At 60.5% G+C, this 17,523-nt stretch overlaps 3 protein-coding genes across 4 annotated transcripts; 2 read left to right on the top strand and 1 right to left on the bottom strand.

Annotated features, from left to right (window-relative positions):
• The first annotated feature begins 21 nt into the window (after window positions 1-21).
• ZNF513 (zinc finger protein 513) lies at window positions 22-3,172 on the top strand. Its single transcript, XM_004618941.2, has 4 exons — window positions 22-196; window positions 385-546; window positions 1,339-1,926; window positions 2,018-3,172. Exons 1-4 carry the CDS (start codon window positions 142-144, stop codon window positions 2,839-2,841), a joined length of 1,629 nt encoding a protein of 542 aa, XP_004618998.2. The 5' UTR covers window positions 22-141; the 3' UTR covers window positions 2,842-3,172.
• A 103-nt stretch (window positions 3,173-3,275) lies between these two features.
• Window positions 3,276-8,565, bottom strand: SNX17 (sorting nexin 17). The gene is made up of 15 exons (XM_004618938.3): window positions 8,335-8,565; window positions 7,806-7,880; window positions 6,830-6,947; window positions 6,293-6,357; window positions 5,979-6,089; window positions 5,787-5,877; window positions 5,561-5,648; window positions 5,242-5,311; window positions 4,936-5,028; window positions 4,642-4,845; window positions 4,426-4,551; window positions 4,187-4,264; window positions 4,015-4,089; window positions 3,894-3,935; window positions 3,276-3,802 (listed from the first exon to the last, which is right to left on the bottom strand). The coding sequence occupies exons 1-15, from the start codon at window positions 8,395-8,397 to the stop codon at window positions 3,695-3,697; spliced, it is 1,407 nt and encodes a 468-aa protein (XP_004618995.1). The 5' UTR covers window positions 8,398-8,565; the 3' UTR covers window positions 3,276-3,694.
• On the top strand, window positions 7,307-16,595 carry EIF2B4 (eukaryotic translation initiation factor 2B subunit delta). 2 transcript variants are annotated; one of them, XM_055123567.1, is made up of 13 exons: window positions 7,307-7,898; window positions 9,063-9,106; window positions 9,259-9,394; window positions 9,520-9,726; window positions 9,980-10,062; window positions 10,182-10,273; window positions 10,483-10,597; window positions 10,737-10,813; window positions 11,989-12,091; window positions 12,330-12,457; window positions 14,156-14,333; window positions 14,715-14,895; window positions 15,013-16,595. In XM_055123567.1, the coding sequence occupies exons 2-13, from the start codon at window positions 9,077-9,079 to the stop codon at window positions 15,207-15,209; spliced, it is 1,527 nt and encodes a 508-aa protein (XP_054979542.1). In that variant the 5' UTR covers window positions 7,307-7,898; window positions 9,063-9,076; the 3' UTR covers window positions 15,210-16,595. The 2 variants fall into 2 exon arrangements, with proteins under 2 accessions (XP_054979542.1, XP_054979540.1); XM_055123565.1 differs by lacking the exon at window positions 7,307-7,898 and adding an exon at window positions 8,674-8,787.
• The last annotated feature ends 928 nt before the right edge of the window (window positions 16,596-17,523 follow it).

Here is a 17,523-nt window from a genome sequence, read left to right as displayed (position 1 = left end):
CGGGGGCTGCCCGGGGGCCCGCGCCGCTGCCGGGGGGCGGCCCGCGGGCCCTGAGTCGAGCCGCGGCCGGGCCGGGCCGGCGGGGAGGGGCGGGGCCGGGCGGCCGCGGACCGGAGGCGCGTCGGGCTGGAGCCGGGCACGATGCCCCGAAGGAAGCAGAGCCACCCGCAGCCCGTGAAATGCGAGGGGGTCAAAGGTCAGGGGTCAGGGGCCGCGAGGGGGGAGGAGTGCGGGGGTCAGCGGCGTGGGTTCAGCGGTGGGGGGGGGCCGCCGGGCGACTCCGGAGGGATGGGGTGGGCGAGCGGGACGCCCCGCTCCCCGGCGAGGAGCCGGGCGGCCGGCGCGCCCGGGAAGTGCGGCTCCTGACCCCCCGCCCCTCTCCAGCGGACCCCGAAGACTCCCTGGACGAAGGACCGGGGGCCCTGGTCCTGGAGAGTGATCTGCTGCTAGGCCAGGACCTGGAGTTTGAGGAGGAAGAGGAAGAGGAAGAGGAGGAAGGTGACGGCAACAGCGACCAGCTCATGGGTTTCGAGAGAGACTCGGAAGGTGGGTTCGCGGGGGAAGGGGTTGGTGGCCGGTGCGACCCCGGCCCTTTGGTGAAAGCCGTTTCCTGCCACCGCTGGGACCGACTTCTTTTAGACCCGTGCTCGAGTTCCCTGGCCCGACGGCGCTGTCCTGCCCGCTCCATCACTCTCAAGTTCTGGGGCCGGGCCAAAGGCGGGTGCGCGGGGTCGTGGTCGAGTCCCGGGAGTGCGGGTTCGGAGCAAATGCCCTTTTGATAACCTTGTTCCTCCGCCTAAGCCGTCCTGGGCGAGTTTCCTTTAAGAGGCTCAAGGAAGCCACTTTCTCGATCGTGCGCGCAGTGCCTTTTGTGTTGAGGTTCGGGGGCGCTCCCCCGCCAGCAGCACCCACAGCCCCCAGCCTTCTTCCCCAACCCGAATGCAGCGCTGCCCACCCCCGTAGGGAGGGCGTCTGACAGCAGAAACTCATTCCTGGGGCTGAGTGGGACCGTTCCCATACTTTGTTTCCACTTTCCTCCACATTTTGTGTCAAGCCACAGTCTCCTATTTCCTAAATAGATGATTAAAAGGACCTCAGCCTTGTCGGGCGTAGCGAAGGTCTCGGTCTCTGCTCCGTGTGTTTTTGCCTTCTCTGGAGGCTCTTTAATTACGTTAGAGCTGCGTGTCCGTCTGGCCAGCGCTGGCCCTTCATCTGTTTTCATTCAGTGCATTCCTCGTTAGGCTGCCGAGAGCTGCGGGGAGCAGGGAGGGCCCCGGCCAGCGGGGACACTCTGCGGCCGGGCCGCCCTGGTGACCTCTCTTCTGTCTGCCTCCCCAGGAGACTCTCTGGGGGCCAGGCCCGGGCTTCCCTACGGGCTGAGCGACGACGAGTCTGGGGGCGGCCGGGCACTGAGTGCCGAGAGTGAAGTGGAGGAGCCGGCCAGGGGGCCCGGGGAGGCCAGGGGTGAGAGGCCAGGCCCAGCCTGCCACCTGTGTGGGGGGCCGACAGGTGAGGGGCCGTGCTGCGGGGCCGGAGGGCCGGGTGGGGGGCCCCCGCTGCCCCCACGGCTCCTGTACTCATGCCGCCTCTGCGCCTTCGTGTCCCACTACTCGAGCCACCTGAAGCGGCACATGCAGACCCACAGCGGGGAGAAGCCGTTCCGCTGCGGCCGCTGCCCCTACGCCTCCGCCCAGCTCGTCAACCTGACGCGACACACCCGCACCCACACTGGCGAGAAGCCCTACCGCTGTCCCCACTGCCCCTTTGCCTGCAGCAGCCTGGGCAACCTGAGGCGGCACCAGCGCACCCACGCGGGGCCCCCCGCTGCCCCCTGCCCGACCTGCGGCTTCCGCTGCTGTGCTCCGCGCCCACCGCGGCCTCCCAGCCCCACGGAGCAGGAGGGGGCAGTGCCCCGGCGACCGGAAGGTAAAGCGCCGGGGAGCCCCGCGCCTGGGAGGGCGGGCTGGGAGTGTGGAGGGGCACTTGGGTTCAGAGCCCCCCCCCCCTCTCCTCACAGACGCTCTGCTGCTCCCGGATTTGAGCCTCCACGTGCCACCAGGGGGTGCCAGTTTCCTGCCAGACTGTGGGCAGCTGCGGGGTGAAGGGGAGGGCCTGTGCGGGACTGGATCGGAACCACTGCCGGAGCTGCTCTTCCCCTGGACCTGCCGGAACTGTGGACAGGAGCTGGAGGAGGGCGAGGGCAGCCGGCTGGGCGCTGCCCTGTGCGGGCGCTGCATGCGAGGCGAGGCGGGAGGGGGTGCCAGCGGGGGGTCCCAGGCGCCCAGCGACAAAGGCTTCGCCTGCAGCCTCTGCCCCTTCGCCACACACTACCCCAACCACCTGGCGCGGCACATGAAGACGCACAGCGGCGAGAAGCCCTTCCGCTGCGCGCGCTGTCCCTACGCCTCCGCGCACCTGGACAACCTGAAGCGGCACCAGCGTGTCCACACGGGGGAGAAGCCCTACAAGTGCCCCCTCTGCCCCTATGCCTGTGGCAACCTGGCCAACCTCAAGCGCCACGGACGCATCCACTCGGGGGACAAACCTTTCCGGTGTAGCCTTTGCAACTACAGCTGCAACCAGAGCATGAACCTCAAGCGCCACATGCTGCGGCACACCGGCGAGAAGCCCTTCCGCTGCGCAACCTGCGCCTACACCACGGGCCACTGGGACAACTACAAACGCCACCAGAAGGTGCACGGCCACGGCGGGGCCGTGGGGCCTGGCCTCTCTGCCCCGGAGGGCTGGGCCCCGCCACACAGCCCCCCCTCTGTCTTGAGCTCCCGGGGCCCCACCGCCCTGGGCTCCAGCAGCCGAGCACTCCACACAGACTCGCCCTGAACTAGGTCCTCCCCGGGGCCCATGGATGAGCCCTGACCTCCCTGTATGTTTTATACAGACGGACCTGAAGCCACCTTCTTCCTCCCTTGCTGGCCAGGGGCTGCACCCAGACTAACCCAGGCGCTGTATGGACCAGCCCCTACCCCACGGGCGGGGGGCCCGTATGGACCAGGGGCCTGGCCTCAGCTGATGCGCCTCTGAGCTCAGTGGAAAGGCCCTGCGTTTACCGCCACTGCTCCCAGGGGTGGTGGAGGGACTGGCGGGGGGACTGCCCAGCCTCCCACCTGTTTAACTTATTTCAGTGCTTTATAATAAAGGAAACACTAACAAAGCCGTGTCTGCGCGCTTGGCAGTGGCAAGCACAGCTCGGCCGCCCCCTGGGCACTGCCGCCTGTGCTGGGGCAGGGAGCAGGGCAGTGAGAGGGAAGCAGAGGTAGGCAGCAATCAGGCTGTTTAATGACGGGGAGCTGGGCCAGACCCAGCACGGACCTCTGCCCCATCCCCTCGGCCCGGGGCCCCCGGAAGCCGGAAGCAGCCTGAGGGGGCTGTGGCTCCTCCCCAGGCAGGGAGCGATGGTCCCTTGGACTTTGTGCAAAATTACTAAATGCTAACTTGGCATTGAGGCCCAGCTCTGAAAAAAGGGGGATTAATCCTTTGTGCAGCCAGCCTCGAGATTTTTTTTGGGGGGGAGGGGGGGCGTGACGTGGGAATGGTGGGTGAGGAAGGCTCCTGGCCGGGAAGAAAAAGAAAACCAGGAAAGCAGGAAGGAAAAGACTCCCCAGCTCGGGGAAGACAGGCACAGGGCAGGTTTCAACACTGCTCCGGGGTGGAGGGTGACGGTGGCCACCGGAGACTACAGGTCCTCATCTCCAATGCCCTCGAAGGCGAAGTTGCCGTGAACGTCCCCGCCATCGGTGCTGGGACTGCTGATCCCCCGCAAGCTCACGGCACTCAGCTTGCTCTGGAACACAGGGGGTGGGGGGTCAGTGGGGTCGCACCTCCCCCAGACACCCTCCGCGCTCGGCCCACGCCAGCCCTCCCGGGGCACTCACGGAGAGTTTGACCACAGATTCACGGCTGGCGTCTGGGGACTCCTGGGGAAGAGGAGGCGGGGTGAGAACCTCAGGGGGAGGCGCCCTGCGGCGCAGCCCGGGGAATGACAGGGATACTCACCAGCAGCGGCGGGGACTTGACTGCCTGCTGGCTGTCAGAGCGTCTCAGGGTGCCCCCCAACCGCCGGCGCAGCATCTGGACACAGACCCGGGCGCAGAGTGGGGCAGCGTCAGTCCCTTAGGGACTCCAGGGGCCGCCCCTCGCTGCCCGGAGGCGCCGCCCACCGGCTCACCTTCCGGATACTGCCTCCGGACTTCTTCACCATCAGCTCGTCTACCATGGACTGCAAGCAGATGCTCATCATGATGGCCTGCGGGCACGGACACGGCTGAGCCTGGCCAGACCGGTCCCCCAGCCCCAAACCCCGCGGACAGCGGCTCCCACTCGCGTGGAGTCTTGGGAGCCCTAGACTCGGGGGGCTAAGAGAGACGGCGCCATGGGCTCTGGAGCAGGCGGGAGGGGGGCTCACACCTGGGGGCTGGTGATGGTGACCCACTGGAGCCGGTCCTTGCTCATGAGGTATTCGAAAGCCAGTTCCAGGCGCACCTCGCCCCGGCCCCGGCCTGGGCTGCTCGTGCCCCCGCTGGGCAGTGGCACCTGGGAGCGGGGAGGGGCAGTGGGGGAAAGAATCAGGTGCGGGCTCTTCCCGAAGCTCTAGGCCGGCCCAGAAGCCCACCCCCAACTCACAGAAGAGGTGACCCGCCAGCACCGCATGCGGGTGACCCGGAAGGAGCCTTCGCGGAGCTGCTGGCCGGGCAGGCGGAGCTGCAGGCTGAGCTCGCTGTTGCCCGCGCTCACCACCACGGGACAGTCCTTTTCCGGGAAGTCTGCCACGCAGGCATCGAAGCGCAAGTAGCCGTAGTGTCGCAGCGTCTGCGCCAGCCGCAGGAACTGAAACCACATGGCCGGTCGGGAGGGGAAGTGTAGGGCGCCCAGAGGAAGTCACCCATCGCGTGCGGGGAGGCGGGGGGTACCCCTCACCTCCTTCTTGGAGACCTTCTCTTGCAGAGATTTGAGCTGTCGGTGCTGTTCCTTAGTGACCAGAATCCATCCACGCTCGATGTCTGACACTGTCTACAGTGGGGACCAGGGCGGGCGGTCAGCAACCGGGCCGGGCTCCATGCTTGAGGGACTTTACTGCACCGAGTCTGACCACACCCGCTCACAAGGAGGTAGCCTGGTGGTGACGCCAGGTTCCCCGACAACATTCTAGGAACTTCTTCCCTCCTGAGCTCTCTTGGCAAAGGGGGACAACGGCGTCATTTTCAGAGGCAGCTCCAAGCTCACCTGAGCGTACAGCAGGTTCAGGCCAACCCGATTTTCCATGACGTCATCATCATAGGCAGAGTCCCAATAACTGTGAGGCAGAGGGTGGAAAGGAGTAATGGGGGCTAAGCCGGGGCGAGCAGAGAGGCCGAATGGAGAACAGGCAGACAGGGAGCGGGCTGGAACTGTCGGGCCAATGGAGCTACGTTAGGGAGCGGGATGAAGTTTGGGAATCCTGGCAGAAAAAGTCACTGCTACCCCCTTGTCCAGACTACGCTGTCCCATGACATGACCCGATAATCCAATTCAGTCCCCTCCTCCCTCCAAGCCCAGCCCTGACCTCTTTCTTAGCACAATCTTATACTCTTGACTCCGTAGACTGGTGACAGACACATAAGGCAGCTCAAACTCTTGCAACTTGCGTACAACTATGGGTTAAATTAAAAAGAAAAATGTATGAGGCTCAAGGGAAGAGAAATCAAGAGGAGCCTGGAAGAAATGCCACTTTCTTGCACGCCAATCACCGGAAGCGCAGGAGGGAGGGCAGAAAGTCCGGAGAAACTCACAAGAAAAGGCCCCGTCCTCTTTCTCTCGAACGAGGAAAAGACTGAAGTAGCCAATCAGGTCATCCGGAAGATCCAGCTTTGCAGCCACAGCCTAGGGACAGGGAGAGGCGGCGCCTGTCACACTGGCTGGTCCAATCACTCCCAAACCCAGGCCCTGGGAAGGGGGGGGGGCGTGCCCAACGAATGCCTCACCTCCAGGACATCCTCTGTTTGATCCGAAGTGAGCACATTGACCAGAACTTTCTGCCCGTTGCTGAGCAGCACTTCCAAGGAGACCTCCTCGGTGGGGACCTGCTGTGTCTCCTGGGGGTGAGCAGACAGGGCAGTGACCCCGCCCAGCTCTCCCCAGCCCAATTCTCGGCACCTTAATTAAAGGCTGGGGCTCTTGAATGCTTGGGCACAGAAGCCCAGTCCGTGGAAAAGGTGCCAGTCTGACTTCCCACTCGAAGGATGGGGCCCCGTGGGCCTGTCCTTTCTGGATTTCAGGGCCCTGCCTGCAGCCTTACCTGCTGTGCGCGACGTAGGAAGCTATTGAAGGTCTCACTGCTTCCGAGCAATGGATCTTGTCGAACTGGGGGACAAGAGAACAAAGTTCCGGTCACTCAAGTCTCCCGCTTGGCTCCCCTCACTTCTCTTCTTGGCAGGTGCCCCCCTACCCCTCTCCTGGGCTGCTGATGGCCTGTCAGCTCCCCTAGTTGGCCTCACCTCACTCACTGCATAAATTCTTCACTTCCGCCCTTCCCCCCCTCCCCCCGCTGCCAGCTAGCTGAGTCCAGTCTGTAAGGCTGGAGAAGTAACGTTACTCTAAAGCACACCAGATGTGAAAGCCGCTCTTCCCCCCTTCTCAGTGGCTATCCTTATTCTCCAGTGGCTTTCCTTGCCTCTAGCACATCCTGACATGCCCTGTCCTGGTGCTAGTTCAAAGGAACGGGAGGCGGCCCCAGTCTGGGAATGAACTTCGGGCCCTGGACGGAATCAGCGCATTGGTGTCTCTCCCCCAAGGCCTCCGTGACGTGAGTCTAAAGTTCTCTCCGACCACTCACCAGCTTGCATGTACTTCTCTAACTGCTCTCTCCTCTGTTCTACCTCAGCAGGTGTCAGAGAGAAAAGCTTCTTGGGGGGAAATGCAGGAAGCACATTGGCCCCATACTCCTTCCGAAGCTATTTAGAGAGAGAGATACAACCCTTCACATAAACACGGCAAATGAGCAGGCAATCCCCTCACTTCTCGAGGCTCCCTTCCCTTCTCTCTGCATGGAGGGGTTGCCCTGCACCCCCACGGACCCTCTTTTTTTTTTTCGGTCCTACTATCAGTTCAGGCCCTTCACAGTATGGGGAAGTGGAGGGGCTGGGGCCAAGGCCTGGGAGTCCCAGGCTGCCCTAGGCAGGCCACACTCTCCAGGGCATGACTGCTACCAACAGTTACCGCATTCACCAAGTACCCTCTGACTTAAGGGGACTACAGGAGTCTATGGATTGGTGGGAGGGCGAAGAAATAAGGTACTTGCTCAGCGCGGCACAACTAAGTCATGAGAATCAGGGCTCTTTACTGAGTTAAAGACACGCTGCACAATTTGGGGAGAACAGACACATTGCATCACAGATACATAAGGACAACCGGGAAGGCTCGGGCCCGGGATGAGCCAAAGAAAACAAAGACATCAGTGCAGGGTTTGGAGACGCAGGGAAAAGAATTTCAAGTCAGCTCGGATGACAGAAGGAATGTGCTCAGGCTGCGGGCGTGGGGGAGGGGAGAAGGGAGGGGGAAGCTCTTGTTTTCCATGCTCGGGCAAAGGCTGTGGCGAGGCGGGACAGAAGCAGGAAGGAGGATGTGAGTACTAGGAGCCGCCGAGCGTCAGCGTGGCAGACATTTCAGTTCACTTCTCAGGGAGTTCCCCGGAAACGTCACGATTCAATAAAGCACCAGATCCTCCCCGGTGGCGGTGATTAAATGGGGTGAACCAGGGCGCAGGGAAGTGGAGGCGCTGGGGCCAGGCGGAGGCGGGGTGCTGGTCCCACCTGCTCGTGCAGCCCCAGGAGCTGGCTGTAGCGCACCCGGCAGTGCAGGACTCCGTTTACGTGAATGTTGTAGGCCTGAGGACACAAAAGCAGGCAAGCGTTGCTCTGTTTGTTTGTTTTTAGGGTGCCGGCCAGGGAGTCCCCCTTGAGCGCCCGGGCCGGAAGTTGCCTGGCACCGGCCGGCCTGGGTACCACCGGGGTCGAGATCCTCCGATTGCCGGTCGGTCGGTGTTCGCCCCCCCGCCCCCCGCCGGGCCAGGTCCGCGGCCGAAGTCCCGGGGACACTCGGCCGCTCGCGCCGCCGCCTCCCTCCCCAGGAAGCCGGTGACGCCCACCGGCCCGGTCGCGGCCGAACAAAGGCCCGACGGGCGCGGGGCGAGCTCCGGGCGCGGCGGGCACGTGCCCCGCGCTCCGCGACAGGCCGTCGGCAGGCCCGGCGGGGGGGCGGCCAGGCCTCGGGGGGCCGCTCGGAGACGGCTCCGGCCCGTTATCCCCGCCCCTGCCCGGCCCGGCTCCGGCCGCTCCTCACCACGTAGGCGGAGCCGCCGCTGTCCCCGCTGCGGGACTCGGTTTCAGGAATGGAAAAGTGCATGTTCCCTGCGCCGGGGCCCGGCCGGGCTCCACACTGTGCGGGCCGCAGCGGCTGGGCACGCTCGCCTCCGTCGCTCAGCGCGTCCCCGCCGCCTCACTCGCCATTTTGGGGGGGCCTGCCCGAGCTCGGCGGTGGGCAGGGCGGCGGGACGTCGGCCGCCGGGGCGCCGCGCCCCCGGGCACGCCGGGACGTGTAGTCCGCCCGGGAGCCGCGGCGGGGGCGGGGCCTCGTCGCGACCCGTAGCGGCGGGCGGGCGGGGCCGCGGGGCACGCCGGGAGTTGTAGTCGGCGCCCGGGGAGGCGGCCCAGGTGGCGCTGCCGGGCCAGTGACCGCCGGGGCGGAGCCTAGGAACGAGGCCGATGGCTGCCGTGGCCGTGGCTGTTCGCGAGGGTGAGTGTCGCGCCAGGCGCACCCACGCGGACGCGCCCCGCGAGGCTCCCGGACGGCGGCCCCCGGGCCCCGGCGCCTCCCGCGCCCCTCTGCGCCCCGGGCCCCGGGGTTCGGTTCGGCGCCGCCCGGGGCTCAGGCTTGACCCGCGCCGGCACCGGCTGCTGCCCGCGGGGGAGGGCGAGGGGGTGTCCGCCCCGCCTCCTCCCCTTTGATCCCGCCGCGCCCGCGTGCCCACGCCGAGCCCCGGGCTGACCGCGCGCCCTTTCCCCACGCAGACTCGGCGTCGGGCATGAAGGCGGAGCTCTCCCCGCGGCCTGGGGTAAGTGGGGGACCCCCGAGCCGGCCCCCGGAGCTTGCCCCCAGCTCTCGGCTTCGGGGGGCCGTGGGACGGAGCCGGGGAGGGCGGGCGATTGCGGGGCACCCGGGATGGGGTCGGCCCGGGCCGAGCCGTCTTCTCCGTGCGCGCCCCAGGCCGGCGGTCGGGAGCTGACCCAAGAGGAGAAGCTGCAGCTTCGGAAGGAAAAGAAGCAGCAGAAGAAGAAACGGAAGGAGGAGAAGGGCGCCGACACCGAAGCCGGCTGCCCCGCGTCGGCAGCCCCGTGCCGAGGTACCCGTGGGGCCGATCGGGGCTGGGGGAGAATGGGGGGGGGGCACGGGCGGGGGCGTGGAGGATGCTGGGCGCCGTGGGACCAGGTTGGGACCAGTCACGCTCGCCGCCTCCTCTCCCTTCAGCTGGCCCAGCCGCAGAGCAGCCCGCCCCGGGCACCCAGCCGGGGCCTGCGGGCGAGAAAGTTCCAGCTGGCCGGAGTAAAGCTGAGCTTCGTGCCGAGCGGCGGGCCAAGCAGGAGGCCGAGCGGGCCCTGAAACAGGCAAGGAAAGCAGAAGCAGGAGGGCAGCCGCCCCAGGCCGCCCCCGGCACCACGGGAGAGCCCCCGTCAGGTACCTGCCCGGCCTCTCAAGTGCCCTGCTCATCTGCTGGTGGCCATTCCTATTCCTCGGGGACCTGCCGCTCCCGTCCAGGCCTTCACTTTGGGCTCCCGAGTTCAAAATTCCCTTCCTCTCCCTTCCTCAGTTTCTTCTCTGCCTCCCCCATCCCCCGCAGACCCCGCTTCTGCTGCCCCGGATTTGAAAGGTCACTTTTTCTGCATCTCCGCCAGTGGCCTAGAAACCACCACCCAGGTTGTCTTTCCAGGCGTGAAGCCGCTGGCCGAGCACTCAAAGACGGACGACCTCATGCTTCTGAAGAGACTTATTAAGAGACCCGAGCGGCAGCAGGTGGGGAGAGGGCTCGGGAGACCCCGGGCGAGGCTGGGATTCAGGTCTGCTTCCTGTGCAGCTTCGTCCTGAAGCGTTGCGACTCTGGGCCGTGGGTCCCGTTTCCCCGTCTTGTCCAGGTGCCTGCCCGGAAAGATTATGGATCCAAAGTCAGTCTCTTCTCCCACCTGCCCCAGTACAGCCGGCAGAACTCTCTGACCCAGTATATGAGGTAGGAGCCTGGGAAACCCTGCAAACCGTTCCTCTGGGGTGTTTGCCGAACTCGGCCCTGCAGGGGGCACAGAATGTGGGATGGGATCCGAGGAAGCAGGAACCCGGGGTGAAAGTCGAGGGGGAATCGGGGTGTGGGTGCCTGGGAAGGAGGTTCCTCCCCCTCCAGGCCCAGCAGGCCTGCGTGCTGTGACACCGCCATCCCCTCAGCATCCCGTCGTCTGTGATCCACCCAGCCATGGTGCGCCTCGGCCTGCAGTACTCCCAGGGCCTCGTCAGCGGCTCCAACGCCCGCTGTGTCGCCCTGCTTCGTGCCTTGCAGCAGGTGGGCAGCCCTGCCTTTTCTCACGCCTTCTGGTTCCCCATACGCTCCCAAACCAGTCTCTCCGAGTGCCCCTTTCAGAGTGTTTGTAGAGGCGTCCTGCTGACCACCGTTTCCATGTGTCTGTGTGTCCGCCCCCCAGGTGATTCAGGATTACACAACGCCTCCTAATGAGGAGCTCTCGAGGGACCTGGTAAACAAACTCAAGCCCTATTTCAGGTAAGGAAAGCAGGAAGAGGCCCGCGGATGCCATGTCCTGTCTCTCCTGTATCTCTCACTCCTCTGCCTCTTCTTTGTAGATTCTGCTTTTTCCATCTTTGGAGGGAGGTGCGGGTGGAGGTTGGGGCCACACTCAGAGGTGTGTAGGCCATTCCTGATTGAGCTCAGGGGATCAATTCATGTCGGCCATGTGCAAGGCAGGTGCCCTGCTCACCGTGCTGTTGTTCTGGCTCCACTTCTTCTTTTTTTTTTTAAATTTATTTATTTATTTGCTTTTTGGATCACACCTGGCGATGCACAGGGGTTACTCCTGGCTCTGCACTCAGGAATTACCCCTGGCGGTGCTCAGGGGACCATATGGGATGCTGGGAATCGAACCCAGGTCGGCCACATGCAAGGCAAATGCTTTACCCGCTGTGCTATTGCTCTAGCCCCTCCACTTCTTTTTTTTTTGTGTGTGTGTGCCACATCTGGCAGTGCTCACAGCTTACTCCTGGTTCTGTGCTCAGGAGGGGATCCTGGGGATGAAACGTGGATTGGCTGCATGCAAGGCAAGCGCCTTACGGTACTGTGTCTCTGACCCCCACTTATTTTTTATTCATTTTCTTTTCCTTCAGTGACTGGGGTTGCACAGTGGAGATCACACAATTTTTCATGGCACTGGGGATCCCAAATGGCAGAGCCTCAGGGACCACACTTGGGCACGTGGGGCAGTGTCAGAGGTCAAACTTGGAGCCTCACTCAACAACTCACACTTGCAAGGCAGGCACTCTACCCTTGAGCCACCCTTGGCCTCCTGATTGCCTTTAGGACGGTTTTTGGATGGTATGGCCCAAACCCTAAGCAGAGTGTTGGGGGTGGGGGGAGGGATAATTTGTCCCCTCCCCCCATGTATATTTATTATTTGTTTATTTATTTATTTTGGTGGGGCCCATACCTGAGAGTGCGCAGGGCCTTTTTGGTTTTGGTGTCATACCCGGCAGTGCCCAGGGCTTAATTCTGCCTCTCCACCAAGGGATCACTCCTGATGGGCCAGGGTGCCATGGATTGAATCTGGACTGGCTGGGTGCCAACCCACTGTACTATCTCTCCAACCCTAAAAGACGGTTTTTTAAAATGTGAAAGTTTTGCCAAGTTGTGAAGAGTGGCACAAACGTCAGCTCTTCCTGTTGCAGCTTCCTGGCTCAGTGTCGCCCCCTGTCGGCAAGCATGTACAACGCCATCAAGTACCTTAATAAGGAGATCACAGCCATGAGCAGCTCCCTGCGGGAGGAGGAGGTGATGAGTATGAGTAATGAGCACGCCGGTGGGTGGAGCGGAGACACATGCCCGGGACTCCCAGGAAGGGCAGTGCGCACGGTCTGACCCGGTCGCGGGTGGAGGGAGTGGCCGGGCCCCGTGACTTGTGCCACGCTTGAGTTCTCCAGCCCCCTTTTGAGCCCACCGTATATCCAGCATCTGAGATAGGTGGGAGAAATGTGTGTTTCCTGTTTTCTAAGCATCTTTCTCCATTCAGGCCAAGGCAGAACTTCACAGCGCCATAGACCGGTATGTGCGAGAGAAGATTGTCCTGGCTGCCGAGGCCATTTCCCGCTTTGCTTATAAGAAGATCAGTAATGGAGACGTGATCCTGGTGTATGGATGGTATGGCTCACGCCCTAGCCCGAGGATGGCAGGGAGGGGACGGGGGACACTCTGGCTCCTCTCCCCATATATGAATATATGCTTTTTAAAATTTTATTTTGGAGTTTGGGCCACACCTGGCAGAGCTCAGGTTCTGTGCTCAGGGATCACTCCTGGAGTGCTCAGGGGGTCATATGGGGTGCTGGGGATGGAATCCTGGTCAGCCATGTGCGAGGTAAGTGCTCTGCTGCTGCACTATCACTCTGGCCTTCTATTTTTTATTTTCTTGGTTTGGGGGCCTCGTCTGGCAGCACTCAGGGCTTCTTCCTGGCTCTGTGCTCAGGAAGCACCCCTTGCAGTGCTCAGGAGACCGTTTAGACCTTGAACCCGGGTGAGTCATGGGCAAGGTGATACCTTCCCCACTGTACTATCTCTCCTGCCCCTATATGCTTTATTTTTAAAAGTTTTTTATTTATTTTTGCTTTTTTGGGTCACACCCAGTGATGCTTAGGGATTACTCCTGGTTCTGCACTCAGGAATTACTCCTGGCAGTCCTTGGGGGACCATATGGGATGCCGGGGATTGAACCCGGGTTGACCGCATGCAAGGCAAACACCCTACCCACTGGACTACCACCTCGGCCGGCCCCTGTCTGCTGTTTTTAAAGTGACTTCTTTTTTTTTCCTTTTTGGGTCACACCTGGCAATGCTCAGGAGTTACTCCTGGCTCTGCACTCAGGAATCACTCCTGGCGGTGCTCGGGGGACCCTGTGGGATGCTGGGAATTGAACCCGAGTTGGCCACATGCAAGGCAAACACCTTGCCCACTGTGCTATTGCTCCAGCCTCTAAAATGACTTATTCGATCTGGGGACTCACCTTGCGGTGCCCAGGGGCTGCGGGCCCAACAGGACATCCAGGGCCTCACCCACGTGAGGCACAGCTCAGCCCCTGCCATTCACTTTATTGATTTTGCTGGGCCATTTGTTTCTTTTGCTGTGGACCAGAGTGGGCTGTGCCCAGGGGCTCCTCCTGGCCTAGTTGCGGGAGTCATTCCTGGAGGTGCTAAGAGGACTGTGCGGTGGCGGTGCTGGGACGGGCCCAGGCCTCCTGCATGCAGAGCCTGTGCACCAAGAACCCTTGAGCCTTTGCGCCGTATTCCCGGCCTCGATTTTTGTTTTGTTTTGAGGACCACGTGGTCCTGGAGATTGAACGTGGCCTTTGAACTATCTTCCAGGCCCTGTTTGTTTCGCTCGTGTTGGTAAGGGGGCACGTTAGACAGTGCTCAGGCTCCCGCAGACAGGGGCTGCACTCCAGCCCGTGGAGCCCCCTGCCTGGCCCCTGCTTTCTGCCTTTTTTAAGCTGCTTTAAGCAGTTTTGGCCGAGAGGAATAGCTAAAAGGCAAAAAACGGTGCTGCCTTGCAAGCTTTAAGTTCAACACCTGAGGGCACCACCAGCCCGAGTCATTGGCGCTGCTTGTGACCTAGGGGCCAGAGTATTTCCTTGGCAACCACAGGCCACACCACAGCGCGTTGAGCACCTTGGCGAGCACCACGTCCAGGAAGTGCAGCCCCTGTGTGAATGCCCCAGCGGCCGGGGGGCGGGGGCGGGGGGGCAGGGGGAAGGGGGGTGTTGCGGAAGAGGTCCTCTTCGCCCTCTGCGATGAGCTGGCCGCCAGCGAGTGCCACTCGTAACCGACTCCTCCTCTTCGTTCACTCCAGCTCGTCTCTGGTGTCGAGAATCCTCCAGGAGGCTTGGGCTCAGGGCCGGCGGTTTCGGGTGGTAGTGGTGGACAGCCGGCCACGGCTGGAGGGAAGGCACACGCTCCGCTCTCTTGTCCGTGCTGGGGTCCCTGCCTCCTACCTGCTGATTCCTGCAGCCTCCTATGTGCTCCCAGAGGTGAGGGCAGAGGAAAGGGACTCCAAGGTTGGAGAAAAAAGGGCCCGGTCGTACAGAATTCCACCTCCCCACGGTGACAGCTGTTTGGGAATGGACTTGTCCAGCTGTTTGTGTGTTCAGTAGGGGAAACACCTGCTAGCATGTTAGATAGAGCTCTGTCCGTCCAGCTTTGTAAAGTGGAGGCCACCGAGAGGGAACAGGACAAAAGTTGCCCCCGAGTTTCGTGTTCCTGTGGGAAGTGTGGGTCTGCGGTCGGGGTCTTCCACGTAGAGCCAGCATGGAGACTCGGTCCTCGCCTTAGTGTCCTGGGGAAGAGTGGGCCACCTTGCTCTCTCCGGTCACAGACCATGTCTCCCCCTTCCCGTCCACCCATGCGCACAGGTTTCCAAGGTGCTATTGGGAGCTCACGCACTCCTGGCCAATGGGTTTGTGATGTCCCGGGTAGGGACAGCCCAGCTGGCCCTGGTGGCACGAGCCCATAACGTGCCAGTGCTGGTCTGCTGTGAAACGTACAAGTTCTGTGAGCGGGTACAGACAGACGCCTTCGTCTCTAACGAGCTGGGTAAGGAGCACAGGAGGGCAGAGGGAGGCCGGGGCCCTGGACACCTGGGAGGGAAACAGGAAATGGGAGCCCCTTTGTTTTCCGACGGGAGGTGAGTGGATGACCCCCTTACTGCAGATGACCCTGACGATCTTCTGTGTGAGCGAGACTGCATAACGCTGGCGAACTGGCAGAACCAGCCGTCCCTCCGGTTGCTGAATCTGGTCTATGACGTGACCCCCCCAGAACTCGTGGATCTGGTGATCACGGAGCTGGGGATGATTCCTTGCAGTTCCGTACCAGTTGTCCTACGAGTCAAGAGTAGTGACCAGTGAGTGGGGAACCTCAGGATCAATAAATGACTTACTCCCTGCAGCCCGCAGCTCTGCCGCCTTTGTATCTTTGAGACTCCCCGAAGGCCTTTATAAGGACCATCAAGGTGTCGGATTCTATGCCAGTGCTTAGGAACCAAAAGTGAAGGTCAGCGTGGGGACCCAACACTTGCTGCACTGTCCACCACCTGCTGTACATCTGTGCACCTGACACTGTGTTAGATTCGAGGAAGAATCTAAGGACAAATGAGTCCTGTCCATAGTACAGTGAACTGAGCCAGCAAATGATCTCAGGCCTTCTGCACCCAGAGATTCTGCCCTTTTTTTTTTCTTTTCTGAGTCACATCCAGTGACGCTCAGGGGTTACCCTGAGTTACTCTGCACTCAGAAATTACTCCTGGCGGTGCTCGGGACCATATGGGATGCCAGGAATCAAACCCGGTCGGCCGCATGCAAGGCAGATGCCCTGTCTGCTGTACTATTCGCTCCGGCCCCACTTTCCCACTGGCTGCCACTGGCCCTGTTGCTGCTGGTGCTCAGCCGCTGTGGCTCACACTTGATTGTGGTTTAATTAACACAGACTGCAGCATCAGTGTGTTAAGGAGAACTGCTGGTGCAGGAAGGCAGTATCTAGAGTCACATAAGCTACTGGTAGTATGAACAGACTTCCTGGATCAAGAATGGCACCAGGAAGTTCCCTAGTTTAGGGAAGACCTCACAGGTGTTACCTCTGAACTCATCCTTGAAGGATATAAGAAGTTTTCCCACTTGGAAAAGAATGAGAAGGCAGGAGCCAGAGAGTACAGTGGGCGAGGTGTTTCACTCTGCACCATAGCAGACCCGGGTTTGATCCCCCGAGCCCCACCAGAAGTGATCCCTGAGCACCACTAGGTGATGAGGCCCAAAGCCCAGAACTGAATAAAAAAGAACGGGAAAGCAGGTGAGCCAGGACACAGTTTGAACATAAATAAAGAATAGGCTTAAAATGAGTGCCCATTTCCTGGGCCGGAGCCATAGGACAGCTGGTAGGACACTGGCTTTGCATGATGCAACCAACCTGAGTCAATCCCCAGAATAGCCATATGGTGCCCCCAGCACTGCCAGGAGTAATTTCTGAACGCAGAGCCAGGAGTTACCCTGAGCACCGTGGGGTATGACCTCCCTGCACCCCTTCCGCCCCCCCAAAAAGGGGCCACACTTCCAAAGCATCATTAGAGTGATGAAGGTAGAACCCAGGCTCACTTGGAGACCCACTAGGGTGAGGTCAGACCCCGAGAGCCTCACCGTTTTGGCAAGTCTGAAAAAAGGGAGATTTATTGTGTTACATGTATGTGCACGTTTAGCTGAACAATCTCAGGAATGAATAAAGCATTCTCATCATCAAATACAGCAATTACCAAGATTTGCCACATTTATTTTTTTTTCCTTTGCCTTACAGCAAATTGCAAACATACTGTTTTATTCATAAACATCTGTGAACATAAGTGTCTCTCCAAAAGTATGGCATTTCACCATGCTATCATACTTAACGAATTCATTTTTGGTATTATCTAGTCCATAATTAAATTCTCTTGGTTGTCTCATGAAAGGAATTTTGGGGCCAGGTAGATAGCTCAAAGGGCTAAAGCATAGATCTTGAATGCTGAAGTCCTGGGTTCCATTCCTGGCACCACACAGTCCCCAAACAAATTCACATCAAATTTGGTTATATCTTAAATTTATTTGAAATTAAAAGTGGAGGGCTGGAGTGATAGCACAGCAGGTAGGGCGTTTGCCTTGCACTCGGCCAACCCGGGTTCGATTCCCAGCATCCCCTATGGTCCCCTGAGTACGGCCAGGGGTAATTCCTGAGTGCAGAGCCAGGAGTGACCCCTGAGCATCGCTGGGTGTGACCCAAAAAGCAAAAAAAAAAAAAAAAAATTAAAAGCGGTTTCCCAAACACCCTTTTCCATGATATTGATTTATTTCAGAAACCAGTCAATCTTATAAATGTTCCCTAGGTTGACTGCCTCCTTGTGGTATCGTTTAAATCATCTCTCAATTTTCTTTGTCCACAAGTTAAAGTTTACTGGTGCCGTTTCATATTACTTCCCACCAGGTCCCAAATAATAGTCTATTTTTAGTGATGAGTGCACCCAGGCATTTAGTTTCCCAGTAAGCTTTTATTTACTGGTTTTATCCGCAGGTGGTTATGGCCTGAACTATTTGATTAGGGGGTGAAAAATGTTGCCCATCCTCTCCTCTCCCCACAATTTTATCATTGCCACCAGTCAGTAATCTATATAAAACTTCCTCTCATGGGGGGGGGGGCTGGAGC

Source organism: Sorex araneus, chromosome X (genome assembly GCF_027595985.1).
Source record: "Sorex araneus isolate mSorAra2 chromosome X, mSorAra2.pri, whole genome shotgun sequence".
Taxonomy (NCBI): Eukaryota; Metazoa; Chordata; class Mammalia; order Eulipotyphla; family Soricidae; genus Sorex; species Sorex araneus.
The sequence above is the reverse complement of the archived record's forward strand: the minus strand, read 5'-3'. Positions and strand labels throughout refer to the sequence as shown.